This window comes from Electrona antarctica (genome assembly GCF_951216825.1).
Source record: "Electrona antarctica genome assembly, chromosome: 1".
NCBI classification, from domain to species: Eukaryota; Metazoa; Chordata; class Actinopteri; order Myctophiformes; family Myctophidae; genus Electrona; species Electrona antarctica.
The window spans coordinates 22,658,998-22,680,051 of NC_136806.1; the positions used below are offsets into that span (position 1 = coordinate 22,658,998).

A 21,054-nucleotide genomic window follows, 5' to 3' on the forward strand; every position below is an offset into this window, starting at 1 on the left:
TAATTTTAATAATATACATATTTAAATAGCCTAGATTAGTAGATATTATGTAACAGCGTAAAACGTGATGTAACTGGCTAAATTGTGTATCTAATCCAGTATCTCAGTATATCGGTATCTCAGTAAACTGGATAAAATACACCTTATGTTTGTGTATCCAGCTGATCTTACTAAACTCGGTGATCAAAATAAACTTCGGGTCAAGCCATAGAGTCATATGGAGGGAGCGTGGGGGGCATATGTCTATATGGGCATCATAGATGGGCATAGAGGCATAGAGTGGGGTCAAGCAATGGGGTCAGGTTGAAGTGTCGTCGCGATCGAGTGACGTCATCGTTGCAACATTTGGCGATCATGGCGACTGAAGTTTCAGAAGATCTGAGTGGCAACAACGGAGAACTTGTGGAAGATTCTTCGGGTTAGTTGATATATAAATCAATTCAGGTGCAATGTAGGACTCGTATTTGATGTTCCGCAAGTTGCTTTTGCTTTTGTGTGTTTAGTTTTTTTGCCCGACGGTGTTTTCATTCAAACATTCAGCAATGCTAGCCATGGCTAACATCAGCTAAGCTAGGCTTAGGCTATGTGATGTTCATGAGCTCGTATGCTAGCCTTATTAGGAATAGGACGATTCCATGTTGATCCAGAGATGCCTTATGCAAACGTGAGGAAGAATTGTGTTTTTATAATAAGGAGATGATTAAGTGGTAATCTCCAGAACAAATGTATGTCCATAGCTCTGGTCCATAACTCGAATGCCTTTGCATAGAGCTAGTATGTCCCTAGTTAAAATACATCACTTAAATTAAGGAGGCACTACCCAATACAATTTCACTAAGAACAAATACCCTTGCAGCTATTCTATCCAGCAAACCAGCCACTGCTCTAGTGAAGTCCACAACCCACAGTGGTGGTCCCAGTCCCACAAGTCACAAGTGTCATTCTCATTCCATGCATGCATGCTGACTGACTATGCCCAGCTACAGTATAATGCACTGAACAGTGAACAATGTATTGTTTTTATTTGCTCTGATATAGTGTTTAGGAAATAATAACAAACCAATCAGTTATTTGCTGGTTAATTCAAATTAAACTTTACGAGGAAACTCGCTTTAGGAGATTGTGACTTCGTCATAATCACAGAAGCATTTACATCATACATTGCTCGATTCAGGAATGTTTTTAGTTTTTCTTTTCTTTTACAGAACGTCATTCGCAAACTACTGAGCAGGGGATTCTTGGCTCTTTTGAACCTGATACTAAAGTTATTTGGCAAAAGGAATTGTTCAGGGGATTGAACCACTGATACTGTGGAAGACAAATTCTGTTTTCTCTGACATGTCCTTTTTCTGGTTTATCCAACTTTGTTTACTTGATTATTAATGCACTTCAGGAAGAGCGAGAACTTAATTGCATTATTTTCCTGTTTTTTTGGAGGCGGGGTGACTAGATATTGAGATGGTTTGGAGTTGCCATTTGTAAATGTAATTTACAACTGTTAAAAGCTATACATAGGTTCAGCTCAATCGTGGAATGTCACATGACGGTGGCTTGCAGATCTGTGTCCATAAATACATCCCAATGTGAACTGATCATCCCTAAATATTCAGTTGAACATTTGGGGACTCTGAAACCATCCCTGTTTGGTCAAAATGGCAGGATATTTACAGTAGGGGGTTATGCTGACTGACTATGCCCAGCTACAGTATAATGCACTGAACAGTGAACAATGTATTGTTTTTATTTGCTCTGATATAGTGTTTAGGAAATTATAACAAACCAATCAGTTATTTGCTTATAAGACATGTCTCTGAATGTCGGGTTAAAAGATTGGGTTATGACTGCCCGGTGGGCAGGGCATAGGCCCTCCTTGCCTCACAGGCGATGAGTCGGGCATCGGGCTTGGACTTTGTGGCAACAATAAGGGAGTGTATCCCTAAAGCGAGTTTCCTCGTGAAGTTTCATTTGAATTAACAATAGGTTACAAAGGTAACCCCAGTTAATTAAATGAAGACGGCTATCGATGCGATCCGATCAAGACATGGATTAAAGAATATAAAGCCTAGAAAACGTAGGCTATGCTGTTGGCGGGCTGCCAGACTAAAGTTAATCTACGCTTCTGGCGGGCTCTGTGTGTATGATGTATTGTAATGCTTCTGTGATTATGACGAAGTCACAATCTCCTAAAATGAGTTTCCTCTCTTGTTTATGTAATTAACCAGGGTTACCTTCGTAACCTATAGCTTCTCAACCTTGTAGCAGTAAGAGCCAATGAAATAGTCAAGCTATGTATGTGCATGGTCATAAGAACACTTTTGAGGTACTTGTCTGCTTGAAGGTGCCGTGTACACGGTTCAAAAAGTTGAGGCATATACAGTGCATTAGTCATAACACACTTTTGAGGTGCTTGAAGCCGGTGCTATGTGCATGGCTCCTACTTCTAAATATCAGCGTCCTGACTCCTGTGCAGTGTATCTATCTTACATGTTGTTACGAACCAAACTCGTCTAGGGGAAACTTGCCCGCAACATATAAAAATGGAGGAACAACACTGCTTGTAAAAGAGTATTTCTTTATTATACTATAAATAATTAAATAATTACAGGGTAGTTCAATGGCGAGTATTTACAAAAGCGTGGCTCTGTGAGCACTGGATAAATGACCAATGAGTAAACACTTACATCAGGTGGCTCAATGAATACATAAAACAAAAGAAAAAGTGAAGATGACAAAGAATAACACTAACTCAAATCCCTAAAAAAACAACAAAAGCTAAACTACAACTGAACCTAACACAGGGAGGTGAACTAAATAGAACTAAACAGGACTTAACCAAACAAACTAATACCAAAAGGGGTAAACTAAAGATAAGCAGAACGAAAAATACAAACTAACGAAATTAAGCAACTATAACGAAAATAAGTTGGCTGGAGTCCAGACCGAAACACGAATGGTGTTGCCTCGTTGTAATGCTGCAGCAGGCTGAGCTTTGTAGCCAGATCTCTGAGGTGCCACAGGACCGGCCAGCCAATAGGAGTTGATCAGGTTCCAAGCATTGATTAGACCGGCCCTCCTCAAGATGGCAACTCATTAGGGACACATCATATCATCTGCAGGGATGACAGAAGCAACAAGCAGTAACACACACTAGGAACTCATAGGCGCCTAGTGGTGATGACCAGCCTAAAGATATTATATCTATAAAATATATATATAATATGCAAGGTGTCATGTGCCAGTGTGTGCATAGTATGTGTTTAATGGGGCTATGTGGGATTTTGTTAACGGGTTAAAAAAATGTTATGCTTGTCCAATGAATGCAACATAAAAGTTCAGCATCTCAACGGAGCTGATAAGTCTCTAACTCTGTCAATCAATTGTACACTACTTAAACCAATTAGCCCTTCACTAAATCCCACCCCAAAAAGCGATTGTCCAATGCCAATCCAAATAGTTTAGCAACGGTTGCTATGCAGGTCAAGCTTTCTTCGCTGCTAACGTGCCTATTGGACAAGGATGGGTTGGGGAGGGACTTAGTGAAGGGCTAATTGTGTTTTAATTTCTGCTAACCGTCAGCCATGGAGACCAGTGAGAACCCTGTCCCGCCTCCTATGACAGAGGTGTCCGAAGAGAACGGTGGTGGCGGCGCCGACGAGGTCCCCGAGGTCGCTCCCGATACCGCTTCCTACTCCACTGCCCCGCCCGCAACAGAGGAGGAGGAGGGGGAACTTCCTGTGGATTTTGAGCGTCTTTGGACGGCTGCCAACGAACACCCCCAAGACTTCTCCAGTTGGACAGACCTACTGCAGTACTGTGAACAAGAGGTATGTATGTATGTCGATGGTGGTGTATTGTCTGTGGGTTATAGTGCTGCTCAAATGTGAATCTCGATATATTTTTTTTCTCCACAAGAATTGAGATCATGATTCTCACACGATTCTCATTTTTTCAATGAAAATATCTATTGTCTTTAGTCTGTAGTTGCTGAACATTACTACATTCAAAATGTGGGCCTGGAGCCAAACTACTGTGGCTTTAAACGGACAACATCAAAGCTTGACTTAAACCTCTATTAAAGATACTTTCTTGTAGCAAAAACATAAGAGTAACTAAAATGAATTGGACAGCCAACTAGTCCTGCACGATTCTTCACAAAATACTACTAAAATGTGTTTTCTTCAAAAATAATACTACTGTCAATAGGTTACCTACTTGAAAGTATTTCATGTGCAGTATGTGTAGTAGTACCTGTCCTGCCTATAAATTAAGCTTTTGCGTACAAGACTAAGGCCCTCATTTATCAACCGCCTAAAGCCCTAACCACACCAAAGGGTCAAGACGGTTTTAGCGTTGTCCCTGCGGTGTGATATGTCTTGTTGTACGTTGACCCTAGTGATTCAACACATGGAATTCAATGGCCCAAACCACACCAAAGGGTCGAGACGGTTTTAGCGTTAACTCCTTGCAACCGTTTGGACCCAAGGAGTTGCATGGTGACCCTTTGGTGTGGTTAGGGCTTTAGCTATATGGGCAAAGATAATTATTAGTTTTTCCCCTATCCACAGAGTCACCTCACAGCATCGCGCAGAGCACTGACAGCCTTCCTGGCACGCTATCCTCTCTGCTACGGGTACTGGAAGAAATATGCTGATTTGGAGAGGCGTGCAGGTTACAACAACAAAGCAGAGGAGGTAAGGGGGATGATACTGTCAAAATACCATTGCTTGTTTAGACTGAAAACTAGAAAACAGCAAGCAGACTAGAAAACTGTGTGTGTGTGTGTGTGTGTGTGTGTGTGTGTGTGTGTGTGTGTGTGTGTGTGTGTGTGTGTGTGTGTGTGTGTGTGTGTGTGTGTGTGTGTGTGTGTGTGTGTGTGTGTGTGTGTGTGTGTGTGTGTGTGTGTGTGTGTGTGTGTGTGTGTGTGTGTGTGTGTGTGTGTGTGTGTGTGTTGTATATTAGAAGTACATCAGTATTCTCGAGTATGTCTTTTGTGTAAAGATAGGTATTCACATGTACGTGTGTGTGTGATATTACAGGTGTGTGTGCAAGGCCTGCAGGCTATTCCTCTGAGTGTAGATCTGTGGATCCACTACATCAATTTATTGCTGGGCACGTTGGACATGAACCTTCCCGAGTCACCCAAACGCATCCGAGGGTACAGACACATATTTCTAATTTATTTAGAATCTAGTTCCAAGCTTTAAGTGAATTATAAAATATTTAGAGGTGGCAGAATCTCATTCACAAGCTGTCTTGTAAACTAATGATCCATGGTCATTATGTCTGATTTATCCAAGGGCAAATCTTCCTAAAAGTTATTATAAGCTACCACCCATGTTAACTATACATATTCTCCCTGAAGGCCCTTTCATTAAAAACTATATTATAGCAGATCTACAAGCCTATGATGTGTCGCATTGCGATGCATTGTGAGCTTGTAGATCAGATACATTTTCTACGTTTGCATGACATACGTTTGTATGGCCAAGTATCATAATATTAAGTCTTGTGTGGTTGTAAACATCTTTCCTTCATTTCAGTGTGTTTGAGGATGCGGTGTCAGCAACCGGGCTGGACTTCCACTCTGACCGTCTGTGGGACCTTTATATTGAATGGGAGAAGGAGCAGGGAGACATGAAGGCTGCTGCCGCGGTTCTCGACAGAGTCCTCCAGGTCCCAACCCAGCTTTACAGCAGCCACTACGACAAGTAAGCGGTTCGTTTGTTGCACAAGCTTTTATTTTACACAGTCGTCCGGATCACAGAAACATCACTAAACATACTCTCTCCCCATGCCTTCGGCCTGGTGGAGACAATAAATTCAACCAATCATAAGAATTAGGCTTACATGTAGCTTTGTGCTGCTGTTTTTTCTCTTTTGTTTGTACCAATTTGTATGTTTATATGCGCTCTTTTTGGAACGGAAGGAAATGAGCATTCTTGCTAAATCCGGCGTATATACATGCCTTGTATGTTTGGTGTTCGTGCTGTCCCTCCCAAATAAACATAAATAAAATAATGTTCTTCTTTCTCCTGATCCACCACCAAACGTCTTTTCCTTTCTACACACCCCTTACTTCCCTCATTCTATGGCCCCTCCTCCCAACCCACACACACACCTGTCAGGTTTAAGGCACACCTGGACAACCACGAGCCCAAGGACGTCCTTCCCCCAGAAGAGTATGCAGAGCTGAGAGTTCTGTGCCGTCAGAGCCAGAAGGCGGAGCGTGCCGAGCAGGCCCAGGAGGAAGAGGAGGAGAGGCCACCGGGTGAGGAGGAGCCCGCCACCCCCGAAGGCAAAGACTCGGTGAGTAACAAATAACCCTGTACTTGATTTCCGGATGAATATCTGCATTCTTTGCCATCACTGTAATAATGTTTGTGTTTAATTAATAAATGTTACAACAAAACTGTTGGATTTTTAAGTGCTTATAAAAGTTTTGTTCATTCAGGAGGAGCTGATACAGAAGATGAGAGAGCAGGTTCTGACTCAAAGGGACAAGGTCTACCAGCAGAACGAGGGAGAGGTCCGCAAGAGGTGGCATTATGAAGACAATGTGAGTCACGGTTTCCTAGCCATGGTTCTTGCTCTCTCTCCCTCCCATTTTCACTCCACTGCCACTACCAGTACTTGGTTCTATCTGGTCTCTGCCTGGTAGTTCATGTATTGTAGTTCAGCAACTCGCAGAGTACACGGTCAGTTCCATGAATCTTTGTCAACAGTAACATTTAAATAGCATACTAATTATCAGCTCTGCAGATAAACAATATACAAGCATAACTAGTATTAAGGGTCAACAAGCAGATGCGATTTATTTTATTTCCACCTGCCATTTCATCCATGTATTTTCTTTGCCTGCTCCCTTCTCTCTCCCTCACTGTCTCCTGTCCCTCCTGTAGATTAAGCGGCCTTACTTCCATGTCAAGCCTCTGGATCGAGCGCAACTTCGAGCCTGGCACGCCTACCTGGACTGGGAAATTTCTCAGCTGAACAAGGACACCAAGGAACCCAACCAAGGTACTGCGATGAAAAGGGCAGTAATGCTGGGTATTATTCTATATTGACTAATCCACCATGATGGATAGATATTAAATGATTTTCTTTTTTATAATCGTTTTTCTTTTTTTTCTCATTGCCAATGCTCTTCAGCCAGTTAGAAATTTGCATTTTCAACTGAACTACATTCGAACGATTTAATCGTGACAGACAGGTAGCCATCAAAGCATAATGTCTCCCATATTCATGGTTCTATTTTACATCTGATGGCATTGTCTTTGACGCGGCTCAACCCCTCATCATCCTCTCATCGTAGAGCCCAACGAAGAAGTAGAGGAAGGATCAGAGGTCAAATCCCAGGGTGAAGACACTGAAGAGGAATCACAAGGTTCCTCTGATGATAAGAGAGTTCACATCCTGTTTGAGCGCTGCCTTATTGCCTGCGCACTTTATGAGGAGTTCTGGATAAAGGTAAGTACACGTGTTCATTTATTTCACTCCTATTTGTTGTTATATGCTGTCCTTAAATTTGGTTTATTTTTGGATCTAAATTTAGGATTTTATGGATCTACATTTAGAAAAGAATGTATTATTTTAAATGTGTTTCATGTATGGTTATGATAGTGGGATGGGTATATTTGCACTTAGGTTGTTTCTTTAAAGACCTCAGTGAATGTAAGAGGAATTAAGGTGTGCATGTCTGTGTTTTGACAATGTATGTCCAACTATGTGTTCCTCAGTATGTGCATTACCTGGAGGCAAGAAGTTTGGAAGAGGCTCGTGTCGTGTTCAGACGAGCCTGTGAGATACACCTGATTAACAAACACACCATTCATATGCAGTGGGCAGCCTTTGAGGAGAGACATGGTAAGAGAACACGCACATACACACAGACTCCTTTTCCACCGGTTCAGTTCTTTTTTGTTCTTAGTCCATGAGCCAGAGCTCCAAAATTGGAATGTTAATTATGAATTTAGTGGGCAAAACTATACCTAAGCTCTGGCTCATGGACTAAGAACCAAAAAGAAGAGTCACACACAAGACAAATTTCATTTCTCATTTTTCCATTCTCGTCTTCATCACTCGTGTCGTTTCACTGGCCCTAACATTAACTAGGGCTATCTACCTGAGTTCAGAAATGTGAAATTCGGTTTTGAAATTTGTATTTGATTGTTATATTTTGCATGGAATGATGCACAAAATGCACTTAATGTAAGAATCCTATTTCCTGTAGGCGGAGACAACATATCTGGGGTGTAAACAGTCGGCTCTTCTACTACATTGAATGGTAGAGTGACTGATGTTAGTCTGCTCAAAGTTACTCTTTTACCTGCTTTTTACTAACACTAACTTTACAAAGATGCCCAGAACATTGGGATGAACCTGTGTAGTGTATGACTGCTTCAACAGTAGTGGCAACGTTCAACTTTGGAGAGAAACGGAATGTCAAAAAATACACCGTGGTGGCTGAGACCAGAGCCATAGAGTAATGGTTGAAAGCAGTGAAAGGTCCTGGCATGGTCGACCATGAAACCCGGTCCATAGCCTATCGGAAGGTATAATAAGGGGTCAGTCTGGGAGAAAATCACATTCATCAGCGGAGATAAATCACTTTCTACTTTTTTTTTCATCAATAAAACCTACTTGCTAAACATTGACATCTTAAAAATTGATACTTGATATAATTAAAAAGTCTGTCTGAGTTTGAACTTTTTAAAACCATTTCAATTATATGTATTAACAAATCTGAATTACACATTTTTCATAAATAAATACAAATTACTAATTGATTTAAATAACTATATGACCCCAAGTTTGGCTTTGTGTGCCAATCTAATTATTTATCATTCAATAGAGATTTATCATTTTGGAAAAACATGGTTTATCTTGGATATTATAGTTAGTTGCTGCGAGAGTGAGGTCTAGCCAATAGGGGTGGGACGATATGGGTACCTCACGATACGATATATATCGCGATATTAGGCCCTCGATAACGATAATATCACGATATTCGATATATTGCGATATATCGATATATTGTATGCAATTTCATCAACGATATATCACGATATCTGCAGCTACAAAATACGTGGAACTGAAAAAACGCTATTTCCGTGCTCGGACACAGGGAGGGACACACGCATAGCTGTCTATAGTGGTTGCACCACTCAAAAACTAAATTAATACTCAATAAACTCCACCTTTGCCTCATACCCTCATCATAATACCTCACAAACACCACCAACTGACCATTATCACTGGTGTCAGTGGACTTGTCCACTGCTGGGGAAATGCATTCTGCAATTTGTATTCCCACAAAGCTGTTTGGACAAATCACCATCCAGTAATTCAGTACTTCTGGTTGCTGTGGAATCTGAGAGTGGGATTTGCTTTATTTTAGCTATAATTTCCTCCTTTTCTAAACATGTTGTTCATCACTTCATTATGAACAACATTTCAAAAAAAAAGAAATCGATATTTTAATAATCAATATCGATTATTTATCGCGGGAGGACGTATCGATATATATCGCCATATCGATATTTCAGCACACCCCTACTAGCCAACACCAACTCGGGATTCCTGGATCGCTGCCCTCCACAATTTCCTATCCAACATCAAGTTCTTGAGCTCTGCAGTGTTGTCAGCCAAGCTGTCGCGCCGCAGTACGTCTACATAGGTGGTACACTTCTTTCCCCTCCTCTCCTGGCTTTGCCCTTGGTTGGCTCCCATAGGGTCAATTTACTTTCCTCAAGTTCTGGGTGCCTACCAGCCTCATCCTTCTCTCTTTGACTTTGTCCGTGACCTGTGGTAGGTCCCCATAGAGGTCCACATTTCTGATGCGGTCCGTCCATGTGACACCTAGTAGTGCCATTCGTAGCATTCTTGTGTAGACTCCATCCAGGGCTGGATAATATAATAATGAGGGTAAACGTTTCTCTATCAGGTGACCTGACTGAGGCTCGGCGAGTACTGGAGGCCCTAGAGACAGCCCTGCCGGGGTTAGCTGTCGTTCGCCTCCGCAGGGCAGGCTTGGAGAGACGCGCAGGCCGCTTGGATGAATCGGAAACCTTGTTGCGGGATGCTGTGACCCAGTCTATAGACAACCCTTCACTCCATGCCTTCTACTCCATCAAGCTAGCACGCCTGCTGCTGAAGCTAGGCAGAAACCCATGCAAAGCCCGGGGAGTTCTACATGAAGCCCTGGAAATCAGTCCAGTGAGTAAATGTGTTCACAAGCACACACATAGTTACTGCTAGAATAATATTGGCTCCTGCTAGAATAATATTGGCTCATTTGAATTTCCAGCAGTGTATCAGACAGTAAGTCATAGCAGAAAGAGTTCATAATTGGTTACTACCTCAAAGGAATGTCCTCTTCTTTTTCACCTCAGACAAAATAATTCTTTACTATCTACTGCACCAGGACAACGGTAAACTGCACATGAACCTGTTGGAACTGGAGGTGTCAGGGGATCTGCGGGGCTCTGCCGAGGGGGTGCAAGAGTGTGTGATGCGGGCGCTGTCCGCGCCTCTCCCTCCACGCACCAAGATCCTGTTCTCCCAAAGGGGCCTACAGTACGCAGAGGACTACGGAAGCTCTATCCAGAGGTCAGCGTTTATAAAAGTTTAAAAATAAGTTCAGTCTTCATTTTGATTTGGAGTACAGTGTGTGCGGTTAGATTGTCAACAACCTGGATGATTTCTCCACTGCTTCTGTGTGTATCTTACTGCCAGTTGTGACTGGTATGTGATCTGTCTGTTCATTTAATGTATGATGGATAGATATAGATAGATAAACCTTCATTGATCCCTGTGGGGGAATTCAGGTGTTATTGTTGGCAGTATAGCAGCATGAATCCCTTCAGGTGACAGGTCTGGGATAGCCAAACCTGTATGGTTATAAACCACCCAAAAGACTAATCATTGTGTGTATTCCTGCACTCTGCATCAAGTGATCTTGGTACACTTTATTGGTGGACTTTTAATTGTACATTGTACATTTTGTTTTCATTGTATTGTTCCACTTGTTTTTGCTTTGGCAATCTCTGCTTGGTCCAGTGAATTGGCCTGCAGGTGTGTTTAACATCGCCTCTGTGTCTCTCCTCTCCAGTGTGCTGTCCATTTATGAGGAACACCAGAAACTGTTGAAGCAGCTGGGTGGGAAGAAGAGAGCAGCAGCAGAGAACGGGTGAGAAGGGGTGACTGACTGGAGAGAGAACTTAAGAAAGTCGGTGAAACAATTTGGTTTCATTGGTTGATGGATAGCACACATGGTTTGGTTTCCCCAAAGTAATAATTTCTGCCCTCTCCCAGCTGTGACAAAAGCATGCAGTGCTTGTATTGATTGGCCAAGTGGTTTGATGGAATATTGTGTTATTTGTATTTGTTCAATGTTTTGTTTTAGCTGAAAAGAAGTTTGAAATTAACTTCACAAGCAATTTGGGTCCTTCAAGTTCATGTTTGTTGAAGATAGATTCTTCATATGAAGTGGAAATGTAAGGTTTATAAAATAATTTGCTGCAAGAATAGATACTTCTAATAAGAAAGAATACATTTAAGAAATGTGTGGATATTCGCCCCCAAAATAATTGCACATTAGTCATTTGTAATAAAACCGGTTGACTGACTGATTTCATGATTAATTGACAGTGACAGTGAAGATCCAGAGAAGATGATGAAAGCAGATGACAGTTCAGCTGTCCCTGTGAGCCCGCAAGTCCCGCCCACCATGCCACATGTCCCCATAACCACACCTCCTCCAACTATGATTGGTGCCGACGGGAGCACCCAGGCTGCAGGCTACGGAGCATATAGCAGCTGGTACCAGGTATGAGACACACTACTGCACTGGCAGAACTGTCGACACCAGTGGAAGGAGTTTGAAATTATTTAAATAGCAAGTGAATGGACATAATTGCCTACAATTATTCTGTGTTGCTAATATTGAGATTGAATCTATTCTATGTCATAGTGTTTTTTTTTCATAGCGTAATTTTCCTCCTCTTCCAGCAACCCCAGTACGGCAGCTATGGATACCAAAACACCTGGAATTACAACCAAGGCTATTATCCTCCAAGCTAAGGGGGTGGGAGGGGGAGGGCAAAGACTGACACCAACAGGCTACAGGAAAGAAGTTCACCAAGGATTACCTCCAAAAGGACCAACCAATCAACTGAACCACTGAGTCTTTCTGGTCTTCACATGTTGCTAAAAAGCATGGTTGCAGCTTTTCTATTACATCTTTATGACCTTCCCTGCGATTACCTCACTGATGTGGATTTGTGGGGATAAAGGGGAGGAGGACTCAAATGGAGAACTTAACATTACATGTCCTGCCTGTTCACTGTTCATTTTCATTCTGAAGAAAGGTGGTACTTGGGGGGGGAAACATGCAAACTTGTCCAGACAGTATTGTTAGGTTAGAAATATGTACCAGGCCTGCTTCCCCAATGCATCTTTGCATTAGGTTCATCTTCAATCATTGGTGTTCAACAGAGATAATCTTAGCACTTTGGTGTTTTAGTAGAGAATTGCTTCCTGTCCACAGGTTTTAAGAAAGTTATTTTTGTATGATCTACTCTAGTAGGAAGTCAGCACCTTTGCCCTCATTTTAAGTTGTCCACTCAACCATACAAATGATAACATTGCGTATGGTTGTCGTCTTGCATCATTCCATGAAGTAGGCTAGTTGTTTTTCTAATGTATATAAAGGTTTTTATATGTGTGTCGTCATGGCAGAGTGTGTTGTGCATTTCGTCTGTCTGTTATCCAATGCTCCTCAAATCTTTGCAGCTTAAAGATGACTTTGCTGGTTAAATGTTGAGCTACAGCAGTGAGCCTGACAAAGAGAAATAACCCCCTATGCCATGTCTACACAGGATTCTTTTGAACAGGTTAGAAAAGCATTTTCTGTGTGTTGGTATTGTGGCTACAGAGCTTGTTGAACAATATAATTGTCAACGTCACTCATTCCACTGATTCTGTTTCAGTGAATCCAGTGGAACAAAAGGCAAAGGAAACATTCAATTTAAATACACTGTAAATGCTTGGTAATCATTTTAATATTGGAATTGAATTGCCTCTTGCTCCTGTTTAATTAAAATGTTTGTAAAATAGAACAGTATTGGTATGACTTTATATGGAGTTATATATGGAGTTATGTGCATCAGCCTAAACTATTGACCTTATGCATACAGAATACATGTGGTAGTAAACAGCCCAGACATTTCTCCAAGTCAGTTTTATTTTAAGTAAGTTCTTTGAGTATGTATACTTCAATCTGACAATTTCTTCGAACTTGTTTAAAAAAAATGGCAAAGTAGTCACTGAAAGGTCAAACGGGTTAAGGCCCCATCAAAACCAATCAGTTACGTCTCTTTGCTACAGTGACATGTAAGGTTTAGGTTAAAGGACCATACCAGTTTAATTATGACTTCTAGCTAGCCAAGTATAGGAAATTCACCATGCTGGTTATTTTGATCTAAAATTACTATTCTTAATGCAAGCCATTCAAGTTTGAACATTGACGTATCGATACACCTGCATTCGAACAAACATTTGAGCTTTAAGAGGGATTTAACAATGGTGTGTTTTGGCTAACATTGACAAATGTTCAGGTATATTCTGTAAGATTTATTGTACAGTATGGACAAAATGTAAACAAACATGGCATCTAAAAAATAAAGCAATTTTGGTAAAAATGGTTGAGGTCTATGTTAACCATGGATGTCAAACCTCAGGCTGGTGAAGGGGTCCCAACCAGCACTGCACTGAAAACCCACAAGGGAGTGAATCCAGGACCTTTACAGGAGATGTTTAAATGGGTGAGTAAATATCCCCTTTTCCCTGTTTACAACTTGTTCTCCCAAAAGATTTTAAAAAAATTATACAAAAAAGTAAAATATTTTTCTACATTTTATTCATAAAAAAGAAATCAAAGATTTTTTTGTAGTGAAAATGCCAGATCTACAAGCTTACAACTGTGAGCTTGTAGATTGGCTATTTTCACTAGTTTGGGACGCAGGCGAAATGTCTCCAAGCTAAAATGTTCGACTCATGAAGCTCAACTGGGAATATGTGATTATCAAGATTATTGCAGCCTTGATCAAGTGACTTGACGAATTACCATTGGCAATTGCATGCTTTTTTTGTACACAGCCTACTGACTGAAATCTAATTGTTGAACTGTAGGGCTGTGCTTAAATGTGCTTTCAACTTCCAGAAGTAGCCTAAGCTACTTCTGGAAATTGGACTATTCATTCATGTTAGACAGTGCAGTGGTACAGAGCACACCTGAGGCCTACTTCTAATTTACATAACTATTTACTGGTTAATCTATGTGGGAAACTGTGTCCAGATGTGCATGTAATTTCCTTCGCTTTCAAGGTTGCCCAGGCCACTACCACCTTGACTGAGGAAATCCCACAAAATGGATTAATTTAGACCAAACCTGAGTTTCAAAATAGAATACATGAACTGCTACATATTAGGCCAAATAATTTACTGTATGACATTTGGATATGTAGGCTGGTATTATGCCGACACACTTAGAATTGTCCTATTCTGTGCAAAATCAGTACTGGTACTAGTCTACCATGTGAACATTAAGTCACATATGGGGCTAGCGTATACTGGTACAGAGTTCCAAACCTCAAGTGAACAAAACCTTTCAGTATGTTTAGACCATCAGGCTTTTGATTATAGCCATATAGCACCATGCAGACACTCCCTCCACAGGCCGTTGGATGACACTGCAGTCAGAAAGCTCCTGTATAAAATGCAAATAAAATAGTATGCACATTCCTGTTCAGTGCTAAGAATGTTACCCAATTGTGTGTTGTGGCCAAATAATACGACTTTGTTGGAAGCACACATGCACAGATAAAAAGTAATCTGGCCCACACAATATTCACATTTTGACCAATCGAGACTACAACCTGAAATTAGTTTGACACCCCTGAATGTGGCTCATGTTGACGATGACGTAGTAAAACTGGTACAGTCCTTTAAGATCATAGTCATTGCTTATATTTATTTGTTCTGTTGGTGTCATGGGGGTGATCATCAAAGCACGATCAGTCAATAGCCAGCAACCTTCATAAAATATTAACTGAACTAAATCACTTCATGTAGTTCACCACACAATTTAAAACCTTGCAACTTGCATCCTATTCATCCAGACACAGCCTAAGGTCTTAATGTACATCTCATCACACGACTGTGGCGATTGACAAAAGGGACTTATTTTAAACTGAAGAAATAAAGATTCAATTGAAAATAGGTAATGTTTGTCAAGCGATTTGGTCATTTGAATAAGTAAAACTAAACTTAAGTGTGCAGGCTGTGTTCAGTTGTCTCAAAAATCCCAGTTATGTTTTGTTTTATTCAGGACTGTTTTTCTTTGCAGATATTTAACAGTATGAGGGAAAGACAGTTTCATGCAATCTGAACACAGCCTAGCTCTTTAAACTACCGTAGGTACAGCTAACTGGCTAATGGAATGATCCTGCAAAGTGGGCCCCCCTCCAGGGACAGTCCTTCTCTCCTGTTCATCTCCGGGGTCTCTTATTTTGAAGTAGTGGTGATGTAGGCTCACAGAGCAGCTACTCCTCTCACTTTTTGGTTACAACCAGCACAGCTGAAGGCACCAAACCTGAAGCAAAAGAGAAGAAATTAGACATGTTGAAAATGAACTGGTGAGCATCAGGATCGACTTTTAATCAACCAGTGTGTGTGGTTGGTTTGGCTATGTAAATGACCCTTGCTATTTTTCTTTTCTTTTACAGACACAGTCAAACCAGTATTTGAGACAGGTCTTTTCTAAATCTATAAACGGAAGAATTAAGACCTTATGTGCCTCCTACCAAGCCCTGCACTCACCCAGCTCTTTGAGGGGCTTCTCCATGTCCAGCTCGGTGTATACATGGCGGGGGTAGGCCGAAATCAGGGTGAAATCCTGGCCCTCAGGCACATTGCTGTTCATCTGGATGTAAACACGTACCGCCGCCAGTGGCTCCTGGGCCTTGAAGACCGCTGTGATGGCCGAGCCATCAAGCAGACGTACCTGTGAGCGAGGTAATGGGTGTACAGTAGCAGCTGGGTATGGTTGTGCATTACAAGCAGAGGAGCCATTTTCACTTTACGTCATATCTGAGTGTTAACCTTTTCCCCACAAAAAAAAAAGGTGTCGGGAAGCGACACTGCCAAAATACGTAGCTACGTTTATTCAGTTGTATATAAATGCGTTTGATTCGATCTAGTGGAAAGGCTACGCACATTAGCTTCGGATGGCTATCTGTTGTTAGCTTAGACCCTGGGCTGCACCATCTTCATTAGTGCACGTGCATGCGCACGCACGCTTTCAGTCGCTTTAGTCTCCAAATCCCCCTCCCAGGTGGCATTTCTGATCAAAACAGCGCTTATTGTACGGAGCCTAGCAGTCGTAGTAATGGTGCCGTACAGTACTGATCATCATCCATGCGGAGAACAACCGGTCGAGAGTCAACACACACCATTAAGCTGACAACATCCGGTCGCGGTGTTTTGGATCTTCGAAATAAGACACCGCGATATCCTGGCATGTTATTAATTAATCCTGGCAGGGAAACAGTTAAGTATGAACAAAATGGCTGCTGTATGAATACGGTCCGATTCCTGCCTAAAACTCCAATATTCTCAAAGCATGGATGTGGTGATATGTTCGTTGTCCAGTCCCTTTGCCTTACAATATGTTAACACCTTGAACAGATTGATCAAAAGGACGGATATTATTGATATCATAACCGATCGCATCGCTCAACAGGCTGGGACGTCATCGAAAATGTCCCGCCCCCCCCCCCCCCCGTAAAACATTAATAACTCTTGATCTAAATCATTCCGTCCAATTCTAAGCAAAGATTATGTGTTAGACGGCCCACCGCGGTCCCGTCGCTAGTTGCGGTAGAATTAATCATACCTCCCGCTGTCGATCGCCTCTAGAGTGTTTTGGCTACATCTAGCTGCTTCAGCCACATCCGGGATAAGATCCGGTCTGTCGGTAAAAGTGCTCCGCTGCTATAAATCGCTGGGCGCTATGATTTAATGGATTAAATAACCCCGGGCATTCGGGGTGTTAATATGTTGAAACCCTAGAGATGACAGACTTCACTCTAAAGTCTTCCAGCAATAACGAATTAAAGCATGGTTGTGTCTGAGTGCGCCTGTACCTGTATCCTGCACTCATCGTATTCTTTCTTGGGAGGCGGAGGGCCCTGACTGGTGGGTGATAATGGCTTGGGCTCCGCGGGAGGGGGAGATATAGCAGCACTGGAAGATCCACCACCAAACTGGAAGGACAGGGGAGGGAGTGGACAGAGTACTGAAAAGGAATGAAGCTAACAACCATTGTAAATTCAATGTCCTACATAATTACTAACATCAAATAACATTATGCCTGGATGTTCATGGTTTCGGTGGCTTAGAGAGTGGTACCTTCTGCGCCCTCTCCTCTCGGTCACGCGCTATCTTGTCTTTCACCCGTTGTCTGATGGGAATAAGTAATTTGATGACAGTTAGGAGGACCATCATCATCTGTGCAGTTCACACAGATCATGACAGAGTAGGAGTAGAAAGTACTGTGGCAGAGATGGCATTGATCTCAGTCTTACTTGGCCATCTTGTCCTCCATCTTCTCTCTCCGCCGCAGGTCAGCCAGCTTCTTCATCTCATCATCCTGCAGCTTCTGTTTAATCTGCAGCAGCTCCTGGCCGTGCTTCCTCCGCTGCTTCTCCCTATCCACCTCCTCCGCCCGCTCCCTCTCTCTCCGCTCCGCTTGTTTCACTCGCATGAGCTCCTCTAGCCTGAAGTACATGCGTGTGTGTGGCAGTGCGTGTGATCAGACACAAATGCAAGACATAATGCTTATATGACACAGGCTTTAAAGGTGCCTAGTACTGCGTATATGACTTGCAGGCAATGGGGAAGGGGAATCATTTTCCCCAATAACAGCGACTAATGTTACAACTCTGAATTGTTCAGGTAAGGCCATTAACCCAGGTAGTACTGGCCAACGCTGCATTAATATTGGCATCCAGATAATAATAACAAATAAAATAAAGCCTCAGTCTTCACATGTTCACAAAAAAATGCATTGGAGCATCTCAAGCTAATACTTTTGCGATGACATCCTCATGCAGTTGGTTTCACTATGGAACTGTGTGGCGAATATACTGAAGAACAGTGAGTGCACTCTGACCTTTTGACCTGTTCACGTTTCTCCTCCTCTGTCATTGGCCGCCTGGTACCCCCCTCCTCCTGCACTGTGTCAGTCATGTCTATATCCTCTGTCCCTGGAACAAAAGAAGAGTGTGTGTGTGTGAGTGAGTGAGGTTCAAAAAGAAGGGAAATAACTGTTTTAATACATCTAACTTAAATGTCTCCAAAGGGAAAAAGGTGAGCATACCTTAAAGGACCACTTCACCACTTTTTAATTCATTGGCTGAGCACAGAATGATGTATGATGATGTATGACGATAAGAGTGCGAAATCCATGCGAAAATGGAAGCCATTGTTCTCACGATAACAAAAATTATGCTATTTTTGTAATTTTTTTAATCTAGTTTAAAACAATCTTCCTAGCATTGATGTCACTGCTGGACGGGTTTCTGAACTGCCCACAGCCCTCCTATGAGACAGTCCAGAGTAAAAAAAAAAAGTATTTTATCATCATGAACATTAGTGAGGACCAATTATATGAAGATAGGTTGAAAAGTGGTCCTTTAAGCAAAACTATATACTCTCACATGCCACCCACTCACAAAAATCCTCAAAGTCTGAGAGAGAGAGAGAGAGAGAGAGCGAGAGAGAGAAACCACCAAGCCAGAGATGTCCCGATACTGTATCGTATCAGCCCATATTTGTCATATCGGTATCGGCAAATATGCCAGTCTAACCACCGATCCGACACAGGGATAAGGGCTTGACACTATAGCAAGTAAATAAAATGTTGGGGCATGTGGAGTTTGCTTTCGAGTTGCCCAAACTGCAAGAGTACATTTGAGTGAGGCGTCTGCTATAAACACAACATGAGATATATAGCTAGATAGCTATAAACACAACATGAGCCTTGGTATCGGTATCGGCTAATACAGAAATTGTGGTATCGGGATTGGATCGGGAACGAAAAAAGTGTATCGGGACATCCCTACACCAAGCTAACGTTTTACAGGAAAACCAGACTTGCCTTCAGCCGTGTCTGCTACTGTGGGCTGTGCTGTGCTGGGCTGACTGTCTGCTGCAACCCCAAGAGCAAGGACAGGAGGAACGTAGGGCTCATCGACGTCTGGGTCATTCTCATGCTCCATTAACCTGAGGAGGAATGTGTATTACAGAGAAGAGATTCGAATGGGTTTATTTAAAGACCATCGTGGTTGATTTATTACTACAAGCCTCTATCAATTTGAGGAGGGCAGATCATAGACATAGAAAGGTAGACGTCTCATTCTCCGCTGCAATTCATTGCAGCGACCTGTATGGAACTGAGGGCGGAAGTGCGCCCATAGTTATATGGACATGAGTGTCATGGCGGCGTCCAGTCACCTAACTAACTCACGAACCTTCCTTTCATTATGTTCCTTGGCACCAACACGGAAGCTTGCCCTCACTTGAGAGCATTCACCCCAGAGCCGGAAGAGGTGTCTACCTTTCTATGTCTATGGGACAATCGGGTACATGTTGCAAGGGAGAGAGAGGACAGAGGGAATGCAGGAGTCACTCTCCAAGCTTATAAAGGAGCTATATGAGGTCAATCTTGGCAATTCAATGGACAGTAATGTGTGTTCCTGAGAACTGTGGCATTGTTCAGATCTTTCAGAATTTCAGCCCTCCGAAAAGGCTGGACAGGCAGCACAATGTTATTGTTTGTCTTTTGTTGCATACTCACCAGTCCATGGCTCGTTCGATACCCTGGTTCCCTGTGTTTGCTACTGCCTTCTCCCTGTAAGCATCAACAGAAACTTAAAATTCTCCCTCTATACAGCCTGTAGGTATTAGTAGTCGTTTAGCTCTGATTATAACATCATAAATACAACCAAATATCAATGTCTGTGTCACTCACGCTCTGTTTCTCTCAAAGCCCATCTCCAACAAGGTCTCTAGTGTTGTTTGTTCTTCCATCTTCAGCTGAAAAACAGATTATACAGGAAAAATGTAATTACCTTAGTTTTCCAGCGACCCATATGTAGCAAATATTACCAATTGTGTAGACTCACTGTAGAGACAGAGACATACATTTTGATTTAGGCATTAAGATCATAATAAACCAAGCCAGGTCTATTTTAGACATGGACGTGATTTGGAGAACATCAGCACATTGCCTTTTCTTTAGCATAGCCCACCACAGCAGAATAACTATTGTTACCAACAAAGCAATGTAACCACTGTTCAACTAGAACCATTCTTAAACAGCCCATCTGACAGAATGTTTACTAATATTGGCTGTCTCACCTGCTATAGTTATTTATAATAACTTGATTTGAATAAGTAACTACCAAGGCAGAGAACTAAAATTAGCTTCTCTGTGGCTAACGTTCATTGTCAGACAAGCTAACACACCTCTCTGGCTAGCCCTGTTCAAGAGCAGTGAACACAAATTATTTCTTCTCTGTTGTATTCGCAATGGACTGCTATGTAAAACACACGAAAATCAATTATTGAATGTTTTATGTATCATCATGCTGGTCTGAGACAATGTTAGCTACTCACATCAGTCAACAACACACCGCTTTCCACTCTACGGAAGCCCAGTTAGGTCAACCGTAAAACAACCACTGCAGGTCCAAAGGTTTGTCACTCAATACAACCATGATTCAATGCGTCTGCGACTATCCCGGAGTTGATGCATTATAGGCCAGCTACCACAATATTCGCATACCGTATCCTACTGAGTGACTTCATTCGTTCATTTAAAAAATCTTTCACTTACACATTAAGCCCTTATACTTACTATAATTAATAACACTGACTTGTTATGGTGGTCACATCATTCTTCCCAGCACATTGTCTGTGTCTCTAACCAAA

General features: G+C 42.0%; 2 protein-coding genes across 5 annotated transcripts; one reads left to right on the plus strand and one right to left on the minus strand.

The window, feature by feature from the left end:
* The first annotated feature begins 261 nt into the window (after positions 1 to 261).
* Positions 262 to 12,737, plus strand: LOC306929216 (pre-mRNA-processing factor 39). 2 transcript variants are annotated; one of them, XM_079509656.1, is made up of 15 exons: positions 262 to 418; positions 3,577 to 3,824; positions 4,566 to 4,691; positions 5,037 to 5,155; positions 5,541 to 5,708; positions 6,126 to 6,306; positions 6,452 to 6,556; positions 6,900 to 7,017; positions 7,313 to 7,467; positions 7,737 to 7,863; positions 9,944 to 10,215; positions 10,424 to 10,608; positions 11,111 to 11,188; positions 11,650 to 11,827; positions 12,010 to 12,737. In XM_079509656.1, the coding sequence occupies exons 1-15, from the start codon at positions 355 to 357 to the stop codon at positions 12,079 to 12,081; spliced, it is 2,196 nt and encodes a 731-aa protein (XP_079365782.1). In that variant the 5' UTR covers positions 262 to 354; the 3' UTR covers positions 12,082 to 12,737. The 2 variants fall into 2 exon arrangements, with proteins under 2 accessions (XP_079365782.1, XP_079365783.1); XM_079509657.1 differs by having other exon boundaries at positions 11,656 to 11,827.
* Positions 12,738 to 12,884: 147 nt separating this feature from the next.
* Positions 12,885 to 20,888, minus strand: ubxn1 (UBX domain protein 1). Of its 3 annotated transcripts, none has more exons than XM_079509672.1 (10): positions 20,740 to 20,888; positions 20,093 to 20,157; positions 19,919 to 19,972; positions 19,220 to 19,344; positions 18,233 to 18,326; positions 17,646 to 17,837; positions 17,470 to 17,521; positions 17,205 to 17,324; positions 15,880 to 16,063; positions 12,885 to 15,652 (listed from the first exon to the last, which is right to left on the minus strand). In XM_079509672.1, the coding sequence occupies exons 2-10, from the start codon at positions 20,149 to 20,151 to the stop codon at positions 15,612 to 15,614; spliced, it is 921 nt and encodes a 306-aa protein (XP_079365798.1). In that variant the 5' UTR covers positions 20,152 to 20,157; positions 20,740 to 20,888; the 3' UTR covers positions 12,885 to 15,611. The 3 variants fall into 3 exon arrangements, with proteins under 3 accessions (XP_079365798.1, XP_079365799.1, XP_079365800.1); XM_079509673.1 differs by lacking the exon at positions 20,740 to 20,888 and adding an exon at positions 20,590 to 20,649; XM_079509674.1 differs by lacking the exon at positions 20,740 to 20,888 and adding an exon at positions 20,482 to 20,500.
* Positions 20,889 to 21,054: the final 166 nt, after the last annotated feature.

What these genes read in the sequence shown, in the direction of transcription:
- ubxn1 (XM_079509672.1), bottom strand. Translation starts at nt 20,151, where the DNA reads ATGGAAGAACAAACAACACTAGAGACCTTGTTGGAGATGGGCTTTGAG. An exon ending in AAACGTGAACAGGTCAAAAG is followed by an intron (nt 17,838 to 18,232) that starts GTCAGAGTGCAC and finishes CATGTACTTCAG; the next exon opens with GCTAGAGGAGCTCATGCGAG. An exon ending in ATGGAGGACAAGATGGCCAA is followed by an intron (nt 17,522 to 17,645) that starts GTAAGACTGAGA and finishes TATTCCCATCAG; the next exon opens with ACAACGGGTGAAAGACAAGA.
- LOC306929216 (XM_079509656.1), top strand. Translation starts at nt 355, where the DNA reads ATGGCGACTGAAGTTTCAGAAGATCTGAGTGGCAACAACGGAGAACTT. An exon ending in TCACCCAAACGCATCCGAGG is followed by an intron (nt 5,156 to 5,540) that starts GTACAGACACAT and finishes CCTTCATTTCAG; the next exon opens with TGTGTTTGAGGATGCGGTGT. An exon ending in GGTGGCATTATGAAGACAAT is followed by an intron (nt 6,557 to 6,899) that starts GTGAGTCACGGT and finishes TCCCTCCTGTAG; the next exon opens with ATTAAGCGGCCTTACTTCCA.